Genomic DNA, 18,217 nt, shown 5'->3' with positions numbered 1-18,217 from the left:
ACTTGGATGATAGGAAACAACTGGTTAGAGCAAATGATACAGTCTCTAGTCTCAAAAACATTGTATGTGGGATACCTCAAGGTTCAGTATTGGGTCCTCTACTTTTCCTTATCTTTGTTAATGACATCACTAGTTTAAAAATCGATGGAAAAATCTTTCTTTATGCTGATGATACCAGTACCTATCACTTATAGCAACTCGAATATTGCAACTCTTCATGCTACTATAACTTCTGATCTACTTACAATAAAAACCTGGTCTTACTCTAATTTACTCTCGTTTAACGTAGATAAAACAGTAGCATTGTCTTATAAAGGAGCTCTTCAACCCTTACCTCTTAATAACAGCCAGATCAGTACCGTTGATTCTGTAAAATTTCTAGGTATTTTTTTAGACAGCAACCTTAAATGGTCCCACCATATCGATTTGTTAAGGAAGAAATTATCCTCAGCTTGCTATGCTATAAGATCTGTTTCGAATGAACTCAATTTAGCATCTTCCAAAATAACATATTTTTCTTTGTTCGAGTCACATCTTCGTTATGGTCTTCCTTTTTGGGGTTCTGGTCAGCTGACCAATTCGATGTTATTTTCAAATTACATAAAAGAGCAATAAGATATCTGTTTGGTCTCAGAAGAACAACATATTGCAAAAGTTACTTCAAAGATCACGGATTTTTAACCTTTCCATCTTTGTATATTTTAGAAACAGTTTGCTTAATTCGTAAACATCTACATGTCTTTCCACCAAGACCTAATCACAGTATATAGAGGTATAAAGAGGTCCCTCTTTATACTGTGACCTAATCATGACTACTTCACGAGAAATTATACGTTTGACGTCTATTTGCCGACCCCGTCCTCTGAGTTAGTAAAGAAATCTATATGATATTCCTCAAAAAAAATTTACAACCATCTCCCTCTACAACTTAAATCTGCAGAATCTTTCCCCAAATTCCGTAAACTGACAAAAGCCTACCTATCTGAAAGACTATTATTCAGTAGAAGATTTTCTTAATCAATAACTAAGAAATTCAGTACCCTTTGCACAAATAGTATTTTTATTATTTTTTTTTGTATATATTTGGGTGTCACATGCAGCAGCTTAACTTTTAAACTTATTAATTACTAAGTAGACTATGCATTTGCAATTTATTTAAATTTTGCAACTGATTATTTCTGTTTAACTTCATTATTATTATTATTGTAAAAATATTGACGATTTATGTAATTTTAGTAAATTGGATTGTTATTGTTTTGTTTTCTTGACTTTTTATAAGCTTTGTCGATAAAATTGTACAATTTTTCATGACAATAAAGCATATTTCTATTCTATACTTTAGCCAACGATTTTCCACCTTCTTTAACCCGTCTGAAATAGCTATTTGTATAACAAGGGAGGAAAGTGCTACTTTTCAAAAAGTAGCAACAAAGTGTAGTGTAGGAAACAAAGAGAGGAAAAGGCACTTTACTCCCATGTTATACATATGGTTTTTCCACCTTCCTCAAATAACAAGTAATTTTTTCATTTTTGCTTAATTTATTTATGTAACTAACCAACAAAATTTATTAGAACTAAAACTAACAAGTAGGTACAGTATAACTGTCAACTGAAATATAAGTCAAATTATTAATGTAAACATTGTTAAATCAAAATAACAATTTACTGTTTTTTACCATCCTGCAAAATACAGGATGTTTTATAAATAAACGTTAAAATGTATAGATATTTACCTAATAGAAAATAGATATTGTACAGGGCGTCAATAAGTTATATTTCATGAATGAAATACCATGACGTCACTTTTACTTTTCCTCCCTAGGGAGGAAAAGTACAACTTTGCTCCCTACAATCAGGTCCGGAAAAGTATACTTTCGGTAGAGGTAGGTGGAAAAATATATTTTCTCGAGGTCTGCAAACTAGGCTTCCGCGGCGGTGATGAAATCTTTATTCGACTTAAATTTCTGCCCCGCTAGTGACTTTTTTAAGTTGGGAAACAAAAAGAAGTTGTACAAATCTGGAGAATGCGTTGGATGAAACAGCAGTTTCTAGTCCAATTCGACCAATTTGGTCATGGCGATGGCGGGGAGGTGTGAGCCGGACCGTTGTCATGGTGAAAGAGTATTTTTACTTTCCGAATTGGAGTTGTTTTTTTTTTAAATTCGGCATCGAATCGGGACAATAATAAGGCATGGTAAAGTCCTGTGAACGCTTTGCCCTTTTCCAGGAAGTGGATATAGAGCACACATCGTGAATCCCAGAAAACGGTGGCCATGACCTTTTCGGCCAATTTAGCCCGATCAGGGACCCCAAAATTTTACGAAAACCTCCAAAAAAAAAATAAAGGAAGATGAAAATTTGGGAATCGTCTATTATTATATAAGAAAAAGTTTACAATTCTACATCCCCTCCATTTTACAAAAATTGGGAAATACGGGATGAAAAATATTTTCTCGGGGGTGAAAAATATACGTTCAAATAAGTCCGAATTTGGATAAAGTGACTAATTCTAAGTAACTTTTGTTCTACAGAGTTCTTTCACTAAGTTAATACTTTTCGAGTAATTTGCGAGTGAATTTGTTCGATTTTAACACAAAAAAAAACATGTTTTTGGACGGTTTTTCGCAGAAAACTCAAAAAAGTATTTTAGAGAAGAAAATATTCTTAGTAAAAATATAGCTTATTAGTCCAGAAAGCCACTGCGCATCCGCTAGGAAAAATATTCTAATTCGGATTTTTTGCACAATCTTACTCAAAAAGGACTTCTTTTAACAAATTTGCATGTTGCCAGGGCCAAAAGGTGGTCAAACATTTTTTAAACGTTTTTTTTTGTTTTTTTCCTAAAATTATTTTTTTGCGTGGAACACAGTTTTTTTAGATTTTTTGGATCATTCCAAACAGAAAAGGTCTTTAGTGACTTTTCTCTAAAAATGATAGTTTTTGACATATAAGCGATTAAAAATTGAAAAATTGCGAAATCGGCCATTTTTAACCCTCAAAAACTATGTGAAAAAGTTAAAATTTGAATGTTGCTAAAGTAAGTTGATATTCTTTAAACATCGATTCATGAAATCCCGAAGAGTTTTTTGCAGTACAATATTCAAAACTCCTTTGTTTTTTAATTGATAATCAAGCGTGCGCGACACTATTTTCCACCGACAGTATGGTGCAAATAAAAGGAATAAATTCGTTATTTCGTAAACCGGCGACTTTAAGGAAAAATCCCAAAACAGGTCGATTTGTATTTTTAATTTACGATATTAAGGCATATATGATATACTAGTGACGTCATCCATCTGGCCGTGATGACGTACTCGATGATTTTTTTAAAAGAGAATAGGGATCGTTTGCCAGCTCATTTGAAAGGTTCTTCAATTCTCTATTTAGTAATATAAATATTTATATAACTATTTATACAGGGTGTCCTTCTAATTCTTTTTTGTCAAATAATTTAATTTAATAAAAATTTTTGGACACCCTGTATAAATAATTATGTAAATGTTTACATTACTGAATAGAGAATTGAAGAACCTTTCAAATGAGCTACCACACGACCCCTATTCTGATTTAAAAAAATAATCGATTACGTCATCACGCCCAGACGGATGACGTCACTAGTATACCATACATGCCACAATATCATAACTTAAAAATAAAAATCGACCTGTTTCGGGTTTTTTTCTTAAAGTAGCCGGTTTACGAAATAACGAATTTATTCCTTTCATTTGCACCATACTCTATACACATGCAACGGTGGAAAATAGTGTCGCGCACGCGAGATTAGAAATTAAAAACAAAGGAGTTTTGAATATTATATTGCAAAAAACTCTTCGGGATTTCATCAATCGATGTTTAAAGAATATTTACCTACCTTGGCAACATTCAAATTTTCAGTTTTTCACATAGTTTTTGAGTGTTAAAAATGGCCGGTTTCGCAATTTTTCAATTTTTAATCGCTTATATGTCAAAAACTATCATTTTTAGAGAAAAATCACTAAAGACCTTTTCTGTTTGGAATGATCCAAAAAACCTAAAAAAACTTTGTTCCATGCTAAAAAAATAATTTTAGGAAAAAAACAAAAAAAAACGTTTAAAAAATTTTTGACCACCTTTTGGTCCTGGCAACATGCAAATTTGTTAAAAGGAGTCCTTTTTGAGTAAGATTGAGCAAAAAATCCGAATTAGAATATTTTTCCTAGCGGATGCGCAGGAATTAGAATTGAAAAAATGTAATGAGTTGTAGCTAATAATAAGTAGGTTCTTCTTCGTCAAATTCCAAATCGAATATTTCCATTTGGAATAACCCAAAAACGGAGCTCTTTTCGGGGAAAATTCAGTACAACTTTTTTAAAGTGTTTTAAAAAAGGTTTATTTATGTTTTTTAAAAAACTTCTAACATTAAAAGTAAGTGATTTAAGCTCAAAATATTGCTGGTCTTTTTTATCTTTTGCTAAAAAATCGCGAAAATCACATAAAATTAATCGTTACCGTTTCACAAGTTACTTCACTTATGTATTGTTAACATTATCTATAAGTTTCATTGGTTCAAAGTGCTTATTTTTGAAAAAAAAAATGGGTTTAAAATAAAACATTTTTTTTTAATTTTTGAAAAAATGGAATTTTTTATGGAATTAACTTAAAATTTATTAGTAATACCAAAAATTTTCAAAGATTAATAAAATGTTCGTTTTGTTTTTCTAAATATTTTTGATTTTTTGTTTTCTTGTTAGACAAAAATTGGTTATGCTATGGCTGTTCAAAATTTGCCTAAACTCGTGATTAGTTACCTATTCGTTCAAGCCATTTTAACTACAGCTTTTTCAAAAATAAGCACTTTGAACTGATGAAACTTACAGATCATATAAATAATACATAAGCAAAGTAACTTGTCAAGTGGTAATGAAAAAATTATTTGTGATGCTAATTAAGGGGTGATTTCGCGAATTTTTTTTACGAAAAAATAAAAGGGACTAACAATATTTTGAGCGTAACTCACTTACTTTTAATTTTTGGAAGTTAAAAAAAAACAAAAATAAACCTTTTTTTAAACAATTTAAAAAAGCTAAAATGAATTTTCCCCGAAAAGTGCTTCGTTTGTGAGTTATTTCACATTGAAATATTCGATTTGGAATTTGACGAAGAAGAACCTACTTTTCATTAGCTACAACTCTGCCTCTACTGGGCCTACAGACCTCATGCATACACCATTTTTTTCAATTTTTAATGAGCTATATTTTTGCTAAGAATATTTTTTTCGATAAAATACTTACTTTTTGAGTTATCTCCGAAAAGCCGTCCAAAAACATGTTGTTTTTTTGTTAAAAATGAACATATTCACTCATAAATAACTCTAAAATATTGACTTAGTAAAAAAACTCAATAAAACAAAAGTTGTTTAGAACTAGTCATTTTATCCAATTCCGGTCTTAGTTTTTAGTTTGAATGTATATTTTCCATTTTTGTAAAATGGAGGGGATGTAGAATTGTAAACTTTTTCTTAAATAATAATAAACAATTTCAACTACCTATTCCCAAATTTTCAAATAATAATAATAGTCTCCCGTTTTATACCGCTCACGTGGCTTTGGGAGTATAGCAGGGTAGTCTGCTATATCTAGGGCCTACGGTATACAAGGAAGGTAGCAGGGCCAGTGCTACGCTTCAACCGCCTATTATTACCCCTGGTTTTACCCAAGGTACTCATTTTATTCAGGCTGAGTCGACCTGGGGCCTATAAACATTTTAAAAATGTCTAGTTGTTCTTGCCGGCGGTAGGATTTGAACTCCAAACCACCGGCACGCTAGCCTAGCACACTACTACTCGGCTACGCCGGTCCATCTAATGAGGAATATTTTACATCCAGCTTTAATATATGTTGTGATTGTTAGTTATTTTATTTTATATTTTATATTTATATTTGCGTGTGTATGTTTTAACTATACAGTGTGTCAATTTGAAAAGTTGCCACCCCCTATAATTTGGTCCCTATATAAAATCTAAAAATATGCTAAAACACGTCAAATTTATTTGTGAGGGGGACATTTTGTAGAATTTTCATCCAAATTTTCATCCTTTCTTTACTTTTTTGGGTCAGATTGTCCAATTGACGTCCACCGTTTCGACTGTTCTTTGGTCTCTGGTGTATACCAGTGAGAGTGAAACCAGGTTTCGTCAACGGTTATGAAACAACGTAGAAACTCGTTTCGATTACGCTTAAACAGCATCAGACTACTGCTCTGAAGTGATCTCATGGTTACGTTTATTGTTCGGAGTTAGTAGATGCTACAGCCATCGCGCTGACAGCTTTTTTATGCTCAAAATTTCATGCAGGATATGACTAACGGAATCTTTTGAGATGCCTACTGTCTCAGCTATCTCACGCACCTTCTCTGGGCGGTCTACCAATACGAGATCGTGGATTTCTTTCGCATTATACTCAGTGGTAGCCGTTTTCGGGGCACCTGTTTTCTTATGCAATACTCTCCAGTTTTATTAAGCAAGGACCCAGATTAATAATATTAGTATCAAATTTGATACAAGAGATTTTCTAATACAGTCGAACCCGCTTACTAGAGTACCGGTTATAGGAATATCCCGGTTTATGGAATATAAATTCGAGGTCCCAAAAAGTTTCCATTTACCCTTTAACAAATTTATCTGTTTATTGAAATATGGTTCAATTAAATAATACCGCTTAATATAATAATTTTTTCAGGTCTACGAATAAATTTTTACGTACAATTTTTAAAAAATTTAAATTTTGCCTGGTATAATGGTTTGTTGGTAAGAGCTTAGAAAGCCTGCCGTTTTGTATATTATTACGGATTTTCAGGTACCTACTAAACACTTTATTACTGTGTTATGAGTAAAAGCTTCTTTCCCACAGAAAATTCAATCGATCGCCGACAAAGTCATATAATAATTTCATTTGTCTACAAATTTCTATAGGTACATATTGCCACCCACTTGGCTGTTTTTAGAAGCAGTAAAGATTTAGAAACAGTATTTTTATATAGGATGATTTATTACCAATAGTTGATCGTTTGTTCGGAAGTCTTTTCTAAAATCTAATTCCAATTTATTTCCTAATCGTTTCGTAATTATTTTTGTAAATAGATTATAAATTTTTAGTCACATAAAAGGACCTATAAATATATGCATATACATATTGACATAGTATGTACTATTATAACGTATATTCGGTACACTTATTTCAACTAGACTCCAATGATAGGTTATTAGAATATCCCGCTTATAAGAATATTTTTGCTTGACACGAAGGCTATTCCAATAAGCGGGTTCGACTGTAGTTTTAAAATTCTTCGTGACTGATAACATTTCACCAACACACAGCACAAATCTGTATTTTATCTCGTAAATAAATTACATTTTAATAATGCTCTACACAAAATTCGTAAAATACATCAAGAAAATTCCTCACCGCGAAAGATCCACGCTTCACTGTATAAGTTTCTCGTCCTCTGCATTCCATCACAATAAAGTTTTCTACGTTTTCTACGTATGCGCTTACTACGTTCCTCATTAAAATTTCATGCTTTTTCTGTTTTCTTTTTGTGTAAGTAAAAAGCTTTACGGAAATTTACTTCAAAGTGGATAGGTATTGCAGCGTTAAAGCGTTTTTTTTTTCTTCTGCAACTGCATGGTTTTCGTGCTAATATTTTACGTTGTTATTACGGAAAACTGTTTAGGAAAATAATTTGAAAATACATTGCACAATCTTGCAATGTCCATAGTTTGGAAAACAGGTTAAATTGGTAAATAATTTACATTTAATGAATAATTAATTTCTTCTATAATAGACCAGGGCATTTAGCACTAAAAGCACCGGAATAGCTCGATTTTTAAATACAGCACCTAGATACTTATAACTTTTTGCATTGTATTTAGGGTGATGGCAGGAAAAAAGTCTACAACAGCTAGACATGCATAATTGCATTTTAAAGTGCATAAATGCATCCAAAAGTGCACAAACATATTAAAATAAGCATATTAAGGGGGAAGTTTCGAATGTCATATTCTGGAGTTTCGAAGGTTTTCGACCTTGAATGCATGCAAATGGATTACTAGGCGGATTTTGAGGTTTAATTACTAATAGTCTAGGCGCCAGGGGTCACCGTGTCATTTTCAATTCTGATGGATAAACTCAACGGTTTCTTATGGATTTCTGGCTGCTGATTACGAATTTTGAGGGTGGATTTCGATCCTAGTGGTCAAAAAATTGTTTATAAGGCTCTGGCTCATAAACTAAAAGACATAAAAAAATGTTTCTCATAAAATTTGTTCCTTAATAAACAGTGAAGAAAAAAACGTTTACTAAACTTAAATCCAACAATTATAACTCACGATATTGTAAAATTAGTGCACAATGCAAATTGCAAAATAAGTATTTTTCGAAACTTTATCGATCGTAACTGGGCTTCTACTCATGCAAATGAGCATTAGTATGGTAGTAAGTCTCATTTTAAATCAAAAATGAATAACCATTTTCAATTTCGTTGCAAAACGAAAATACAGCCGAACCATATTCTAGTCCAATCAGAGTGCAGCAAGCACCTCTACCGGTTTCGAAACTTATTAGTCTCTCATCAGGAGGCACATATGCTGCTCTCTCTGATCCAACCAAAACAAACTCCCAGCGTGCAGTCCCGGATTGCAACGAACGAAATGGCATAGATGCCCTAGCGGCAACTTCTAGCAAAAAGACTAAGTTTTCACTCTAATGGCATATAAAACAACATAATGCTATTCTACATCCCACCAGAATGAAAACAATGGGAACCTTCTCTGGTTACACCTCCGAGGCTTCTACAATTTGCAAGCCATACGGATGCTGAGACAAAGGAAGATGAGGGAATTCTACAATTCACAATTCACGTCCCATCTGTTCAGCGCGGTAAAGTTCCAACGAGAGTGGTTCCCTTCATACTCCAATCAGAGTATTTGTTGTTGTTTGTTTGGGTTTATATGACTGCGGACACTAAATCCATTCGCCAAAAATCAAAAATTCGCCAATCAGAGTAAATGTAAATCAAAAATGAATAACCATTTTCAATTTCGTTGCAAAACGAAAATACAGCCGAACCATATTCTAGTCCAATCAGAGTGCAGCAAGCACCTCTACCGGTTTCGAAACTTATTAGTCTCTCATCAGGAGGCACATATGCTGCTCTCTCTGATCCAACCAAAACAAACTCCCAGCGTGCAGTCCCGGATTGCAACGAACGAAATGGCATAGATGCCCTAGCGGCAACTGCTAGCAAAAAGACTAAGTTTTCACTCTAATGGCATATAAAACAACATAATGCTATTCTACATCCCACCAGAATGAAAACAATGGGAACCTTCTCTGGTTACACCTCCGAGGCTTCTACAATTTGCAAGCCATACGGATGCTGAGACAAAGGAAGATGAGGGAATTCTACAATTTACAATTCACGTCCCATCTGCTCAGCGCGGTAAAGTTCCAACGAGAATGGTTCCCTTCATACTCCAATCAGAGTAAATGTAAATCAAAAATGAATAACCATTTTCAATTTCGTTGCAAAACGAAAATACAGCCGAACCATATTCTAGTCCAATCTCATTTTAAAGTTTAATTAATAGGCTTTCAAACAAAGTTTGTTAAATTACTTTATCTTCATTTATTTTAAAGTTATACCAGTTTTAAGTTATAATTTTCTTAAAAAAATTGTACAATCATTTGTTTGTAAGGGTTTCAAGCAAATTTGAGCTACAACATTTATACTTTCATTAACAATAATGATAGAAGAATTCAAAAGGAACAATTTGAGCTTATGAAAATGTTTGTAAGTTTATTTTTGGCCAAGATATCGATATTTTAATGGCGCGCTATGAAGCGCAAGATCGGCTCACAGTCAAGTAAGTGACGAAATTCGTAGCCAAAATATCGATATCTTGGCCAAAAATAAACTTAAGAACATTTTCGTAAACCCAAAATGTTCCTTTTGATTTGTTCTATCATTATTGTTAATTAAAGTATAAATGTTTATAACTTAAATTTGCTTGAAACCCTTATAAACAAATTAATGTACAATTTTAAGAAAATAACCTTAAACGGTTATAACTTTAAAACAAATGAAGATAAAATAATTTAACACACTTTGTTTGGAAGCCTATTAATAAAGCTTTAAGATGAGACCTTCTAAGGCTCATTTGCATGCGTAGAAGCCGAGTTACGATTGACAAAGTTTCGAAAATAGTATATTAAGTATGGAGAACGGTAAGGGTTTTATACCGATCGAAGACAATTGTTTATTTCTGAGATTTATGAGATAATTATTGTCTGAGATCGGTTACCCTTAACGTTCGACATGCTTATAACGTTTTTTGCACGATTGATACCATTATTAGTGACAAAGTGGTCTCCGGCCGGAAGGAGACGAAGAGGAAGACCGAGGTCCAAATGGTTGGAAGAGGTGAAGCGAGATCTAGAGGGCATGGGTATTAGAAATGCAGAAGAAAAAGCAAAAGACAGAAGGAGCTGGAACCGGATATGTAATGCAGTTTAAGAAAGAGAAGAACGGAGGACGGATCCACCTCGAAAACATGGATCTAGAGAGCCTGTAAAGGCGGCGCTACCCCCACGGGGGTGTTTTAGCCACTATATATATATATATATATATATATATATATATATATATATATATATATATATATATATATATATATATATATGATACCATTATAAATTATAAAATTAAACATTTTCGTCATATTGACTAGTTTCATTCATTTTATCAAGATAGATACTTTAGTTGTTAGGTAGTAACTAGGGTGCATAACAACAATGGATAATTGAGTTTTTATTTAGTTGTCAATAATTTTAAGTACAATTTTGATTATTATAAATTAAAATATGAGCGAAAGTGAATTTGAAGAAATTGAACGGGCTTGGGAAGAAGGATGTTCCGCAATTATTCCCGAAAAATCCAAAATCCGTTATCAAAATACCTACCAAAGTTTTAAAAAATGGTGCGAAGGCAAGAATTTAAGAATCGAAGAAAAGACTCTATTGGCATATTTCGTTCAAAGACATATGCAGTTGAAAGCTCCTGGAAGCCTCTGGGCAGAATATTCAATGATTAAATCCACCGTTTTTCTTTATGATGGCATTGATATTTCCAAGTTTTCAACTTTGATCGCGTATTTGAAGAGAAAAAATGTTGGATACTACTAATGTATGCGATTCTGCAGGAGTTTCTGTTAGAAGTGAAACCACAGCCCAAACAAGTGGGATTTCATTAAATAATTTAACAAATTGTACCATAAGTTTCAATATTAATAAATAATTCGTTAGTTTTCTTTATTCTTTCAAAAAATAAATTAAAATTAAGAGATTTTTTTAACTCGACGGTAAGTGAATTACTTACCGTCGAGTTGGAGTACTTACCGTCGAGTTGGATTACTTACCGTCGAGTTGCTAGTAAATGTCACCTACTGACGTAAAATCTGTCACGATAAACAGTCAAAAATGATCAATCGTGCAAAAATACTTATTTTGCAATTTGCAATTTGCATTGTGCACTAATTTTACAATACCTTGAGTTCTAATTGTTTGATTTAAGTTTAGTAAACGATTTTTTCTTCGTTTTCTATTAAGGAACAAATATTATTTAAAACATTTTTTGTCTCTTTTAGTTTATGAGGCGGGGCCTTATAAACAATTAAATTGTTTATAACAATTTTTTGACCACTCGGATCGAAATCAACCCCCAAAATTCATAATCAGCAACCAAAAATCCATAAGAAACCGTTGAGTATAATATAAATTCGTGCTTTGGGATTTCTTGATGTGAGCTTGGTTGTGAACAACTTCGTAGGAACATATATGTATCCATCCATTTGTTACCCGCAGTTAATCTGGCCTCAATTTTTCATATTCTGTCTTTCTCGTGATTATAACTCCCAAATATTTAAAAGTTTCGGTCTTTGTTACAAACTTTCCTCTTTCATTTTGGTTGGACTAGTTCATGTATGTAGATGGAAAATATCAGATGTATGATCAACTAAGTAACAAATTGCAAGAGAAAAATTGAATCTGATACTACTGAAGAAAGTTAACTAATTTGTTTGATACTTTTTTAGTGAAATATTTTTCTTTTCTTTGTTTCAGAGTTTACTAAAACCTAACGCATACATCGTAACACAGGGTCCAACTGAAGAAACTGTAACAGATTTTTGGAGGATGGTATGGCAAGAAAAGGCTAGTTGTATAGTGATGCTTACGAAAACTTTCGATTTCATTAGGGTAAATTTTATATTATACAATATATTTATTTGTAGCTAATAGAGTATAAAAGTAAAAACGAAAAAAGATAAAACATAAATAAATAAAAGACTTACAATCACTTTACTGTACCTTGGAAGATCGGATTCGAACACTAAACTTTGCTGTATATAGGGAAAAAGTCCTTTAGTCCCTGTAAAATTTTCACATTTCCCCTCGTAGATCTGCCATTGTCTAACCTAACCGTGTTATCTTTTAGGTTATGTGCGTCCAATACTGGCCCGCGTCCAAAGAATTAGAAGAAGCTTACGGAGGCATTAACGTTCAGATTCTAGAAGAAGAAGAGTTGGCAAACTTTCATATAAGGACGTTCAGACTGTTTAAAAAGGATGCCAACGTAAGTTTCTTTTTTAAACTACAAAGATTTATGTTTTTCTTAATTACTGACTAGATATTATGAATGTTGTTTTAGGTCCATCACAGAACTTTGCAGTTTGTAATTTACTAATTTATATTTTCTAAATATTCTGTGTAGGATAATAATTTATAATATTATATAATATACAGTGATGACCGCGCTAATAACCGGCAAAATATCGCGAAAGATGGACATCATAATGCGTTGTGAGATAAAAAGAGATGAAACTAGTAGAGGTGGGTAATTATCGGTATAAGCGTATGAAACATGACCACTTACAATAGTTTCTCACCTTTAGACGTTAGCCAGACGTTCTCCAAACATGCTCCTTGCCTACTAAATCATTATCTGCATTCTTGCATCACTCTGTTCATCCCGGTTTTATTTTCCCATCCATCAATTCCCATTTTCCTGAGATCTTCCTTCACGCTATCAAACCATCTTTGTCTGGGTTGCCTTTACCTTCTTTTAGTGATTGGATCTTGTTTCAAGATCATCTTTGGCATCCTCCTCCTTCCCAGTCTCATCAAGTTCCCAATCAATCTCATTCGCTGTGCCTTTATGAGGAGACTGATGCTTGGTTAGTTATATAATTCCTCTAGCTTCCTGTTTGTTCGTTGCACCACAATGTTTGTTCTTCCACTGAGTTTTTGCCTCCAAATTCAGCTCTGAGCATTTTCCTTTCCCATCTTTCCAATTTCTTCCTATTTGCTTTATATATATTTTAACTTTGTTTTTCTCGATACATAGGTATTTGTATAACATTCTTTTTTCATCCTTTTCTTCCCAGTTTTTCTCACCTTTCTCTTCTATATTAAACCTCAGATACATAAAATCGACCACTCTCTCGAAATTATATTTCGTTTATCCATTACATATACATGGAGAAACAGCATAATGATACCAATGTTCAAGAAAGGAGACAAAGAAGACCCCAACAATTATACAGGTATAAATCTACTGAACACCGCACTTAAGCTAACCACAAAAGTCCTAACCAACAAAATCAATAAACTAATAACTTTATCAGATGAACAACAAGGATTCAGATCCGGAAGATCCTGCGTAGACGTATTTGTACTGAGACAAATCACAGAAAAGGCCATTGAGTACAATAAACCAGCATATATTTGTTTTATAGACCTGACAAAGGCTTTCGATCGCATCTAAGTCGAAGACGTCCTACATGAATAGAAGAAACATCTATCTATCTATCAGCGAGGTTCCTACAGCCTCTGCCGCTTCTCGCATTTCGACCGCCATCGTTTTCTGTCCATCCATTCGTCTTCTTTGATGGCTCTATCTTTCATGATGTGGGGAACAAAGAAATCCAAATATTATGTTATGCAGACGACGCCGCATTAATCGCCGAGACAGAAGACGATCTCGAAAGATTAACACTCATCTTCAATACAGCAGCCAAGAAATACAATATGATAATATCAGCAGAAAAACCCAAATGTATGACAACATCTAAATACCAACTACGATGTAAAATCGAAATTGATGGAAAAATAATAAAACAGGAAGCAAGGTTTAGATATCTGGGAATAGATATAACCAGTTACGGAGATGTTAACGAGGAAGTACGACAACAAAGCTTAAAAGCAAGTAAAGCGACGGGATTGCGGGATCTCTTAAAGACACAATCTGGAAGAACAAGAATAGATATAAACAGTTACGGAGATATTAAAGAGGAAGTACGACAACAAAGCTTAAAAGCAAGTAAAGCGGCGGGATCTCTTAATGACACAATCTGGAAGAACAAACATCTAACACAAGACACAAAAGCAAGAATCTATAAAGCAGCAATTAGACCTATATTAACAAACCCCTCGGAGACAAGACCTGACACATCTAAAACGAGACGACTACTAGAAACAACAGAGATGAAAATACTACGACGAATATCAGGGAAAAGTCTGTTGGATAGGAAGAGAAGCGAAAACATAAGAAGATCATGCAATGTAGAAGACATAAATGGATGGGTGACAAAACGGAAACAGGAGTGGAACGAACACATTAGTAGAATGGGAGAGGATAGGATAGTACGAATAGCACGAGATAAGTCACCAAATGGACAAAGAAGTATTGGCAGAACAAGAAAAAGATGGTGTAAAACAATTTAGGAGGCTAATATTGAAGAAGAAACAGGCTTTAAAGCCTACATACCAGAAGGAAGAAGGATAAGAAGACATTAGATATAAAAGTAAACTATTCTTGTTCTTTTTGCTCTGTATTTCCGAGTACCTATCATGTACTTTAACATTTCCTAGTTAATTCCTACATTAAAATATTTTGCCTCATTTTCTATTTATATTTCGTAATAATATTCTTGTTTTCGTTAAAACAGTAATATCATCAGCGAAGGCCAAACATTAATGTTCATTGTTGAAGATGGATCCGGTCATTTTAACTCAGCTATTTCTGATTATTGTTTCTAATAGTAAATTAAAAAACACCGTGGACATAGGCGCCCATACCAATGAGCAGGGGGGCCGTGGCACCCCTTAGCTTTTTGGGTGTTTTAAACTATATATTGCTATCCATAGGGTACAAAATGTAATGTGCAAAATCTTCACGTCTGGCCCCCCCCCTGAAAATTTTTATATGGGCGCCTATGACCGTGGATAACGGATTTCCTTGTCTAAGACTCTTGTGACGGGTGGTTATTTCAGGAGAACAGACTCAGTAAAACACAGGTTAAAATAAAATAAATATATTCAGGACAATACAGTTCAAAATTGAAAATAACAAAATAAAATATAATTCTATCTTTGCTCCGTTTCGGAGAAAGCTCCCTTGGTGGACGTCTGCAGAAGAAAAATAAAATTGTATTCATTACTATCAAAATAAAATGCAATTAATGGAATACAAGAAGCAATTACGCACATAGTCGCACCTCCTTAGCGCTGTTTCACATTATAAGAATTTTGACCGTACGATGGTTGAAATTTTACCTAAAATTCCCTAAAAAACCATAAAACCCCAGGCCCAGACGGCATACAGGCATGCAGGCATACAGGCGGAACTACTAAAAAAGGGGGAGAAAAACTACATCTTGAGATATATCATCTTATAAGAGAAGTCTGGGAAAGAGAAGAAATACCGAAACACTGGCATGAAAGCCATATAATACCTATTCACAAGAAGGGAGACAAACAAATATGTAGGAACTATAGAGGAATATCGTTAATTAATACAACATACAAGATTATATCAATAATACTGTTTAGAAGACTAACTCTATACGCAGAGGAAATAATAGGCGACTACCAAAGCAGATTCAGACCGGGAAGGTCGACCATAGACCAGATCTTCGTCCTAAGCCAGGTGTTGGAAAAAAACTGGGAATTCAACCGCGATGTACACCAAATCTTCGTGGACTTCAAACAAGCTTACGATTCTGTTAGCAGAGAAGCATTGTGGGAGACTATGGTAGAAATGGGAGTACCTGGAAAGCTGGTACGATTAGCAAAGGTGAGCACGGAGAACGCTTCCGCACGAATTATAATTGGCAGCACCACGTCGGAGGAATTCCTCATTGACACCGGACTTAGACAAGGAGATCCTCTCGCCCCCCTGCTGTTTAACTTCGCACTGGAACATGCAGTAAGGAAAGCTCAGCCACAACTGACAAACGGATTTGCCACCCAAGGATCAAAAATACTATTAGCCTTTGCAGATGACGTGGACACAATTGCACAATCCACCAGAGATGCAAAAGAAGTTTTCACCCTATTCGAGAACGGAGCCAAGGAAGTTGGACTTAAAGTCAACGAGGACAAGACCAAGTACATGGTGGTTACGAAGAACCCAAGACCAAGGGTTAGACAAAACGTAACAATTAATGAATACAACTTTGAAGTCGTCAAAGAATTTAAGTACCTGGGAGCGATCATATCATCTGAAAATAAATATGAAAAGGGTGTGGCAGCCAGAATCATTGCAGGAAACAGGGCATATTACTTACTCATTAAGGACCCTACTTAAAAAAAAATACTCTCAAGACCAGCAAAAATAAGAGTATATAAGACAATAATTCGTCCGACAATAACGTACGGAAGCGAAACATAAAACTCTGAATCAGCGGGAAACAACAAAATTACTGGTTCTTGAAAGAAAGATACTGCGGACTATCTATGGGCCTTGCCGAGAAGAGACAACAGGAGAATGGAGAAGAAGACACAATTATGAACTCCAGACAATATATGGAGATGAAAACATAGTACGCTACATTAAAGCAAACAGAATACGATGGGAAACACATTCTGGGAAAGGCCCGATGGAAAAAGGTCAGTTGGTCGTCCGAGAAAGAGATGGAAGGACGCAGCAGCCAGTGATCTACGCAAAATAGGAGTACAGCAATGGGAAATAGCTGCTCAGGACCGACAACAATGGAGGGATATAGTAAACGCGGCCAAGACTCACATAGAGTTGTAGAGCCAAATGATGATGATGATGATGACGATGGTTAAAATTTACATAGTGGCTCGAGCAATCATATGGAATCTTTCTCCCTTCACCGAACGTTTCAAGCGATAAAGGGAGAAAGATTCCATATGATTCCTCGTGCCACTATGTAGATTTTAACCATCGCACGATCAAAATTCTTATAATGTGAAACAGCGCTTACACTTCACTCCAATGTTAGCGCAAACACTCCCATAATCAAAATATCAATAACTGTACAGACACCCATACAACTCCGAATCGGAGCTAGCGGTAGCCGTTCACTCCACGGCTACACAGATCCTGTTCAATGAGCGGCGCATCTCCTCGCTAAAGAGTTCCACCACCCAGATTGGTCTACCTGTTTATTACACTGGTTAGCCAGGGAGTCTACAGCTTGATCGCAGTAAGACTGATTATTCTACTTCGGTTCTCTTCTTAAATACACTCTCGGCTGCTCTACTTGGATGCCTCGAAGTAGAAGTGGAAATAAGTGAGGTTGCGCAGGTATCGGAATGCGTGCGGTTCTCTGCTGTCGATCTGATAAATGTTAAATTATTTTAATCACACAAAGTCTTCATTTTTACAAGATGAGGATGAGGAAATTTTATTTGAAAGCGTTCCAGTTGTAGTTTTATTATAAGTATAATATATGATATTACATATATTTCTGTTACAAGTATTTTTGAATTAACAAGTTAAGTTGAATAAAATAACTTTTTTCTTAATGTATTTTTATTACCCTTGAAAGCTACTAGGATAAAAAATTTTAACATAATTTTTGGCAAAATTTTATCATTTTAGCAGTGGCTTAATAGTCCATGTGATGAGACCGCTCCCGTCTGAAAAACATTTCTAATTCGGTTTCTCTGCGGATTCATATTTAAACATGTCCCCTTTAAACAAATCTGAAGGGTGCCGGACGGAATTTTTGGGCAGTAATTGTTTAAACAATTCTTTTAAACAAATACATAAGATCACCTTTTATTGCCCCAAAAAATATATTTTTAGGTTTTTTGGGTCATTCTAAACAAGAAAGGTATCTTGTGATTTTTCTCAAAAATTGACAGTTTTCGAG

General features: G+C 34.3%; 1 protein-coding gene across 3 annotated transcripts in view; it reads left to right on the top strand.

Moving 5' to 3' along the window:
- The window catches only part of LOC114324547 (receptor-type tyrosine-protein phosphatase kappa), a 328,598-nt gene that overhangs the window by 255,660 nt on the left and 54,721 nt on the right, over positions 1-18,217 (top strand). For all 3 annotated transcript variants that reach the window (XM_028272404.2, XM_028272405.2, XM_028272403.2), the window contains exons 6-7: positions 12,156-12,290; positions 12,529-12,666. In XM_028272404.2, coding sequence (XP_028128205.1) covers positions 12,156-12,290; positions 12,529-12,666 — 273 coding nt within the window. The remainder of the gene's footprint in view (positions 1-12,155; positions 12,291-12,528; positions 12,667-18,217) is intronic.

This window comes from Diabrotica virgifera, chromosome 8 (assembly GCF_917563875.1).
Source record: "Diabrotica virgifera virgifera chromosome 8, PGI_DIABVI_V3a".
Lineage (NCBI taxonomy): Eukaryota > Metazoa > Arthropoda > Insecta > Coleoptera > Chrysomelidae > Diabrotica > Diabrotica virgifera.
This window is presented reverse-complemented; position numbering and strand designations above follow the sequence as displayed.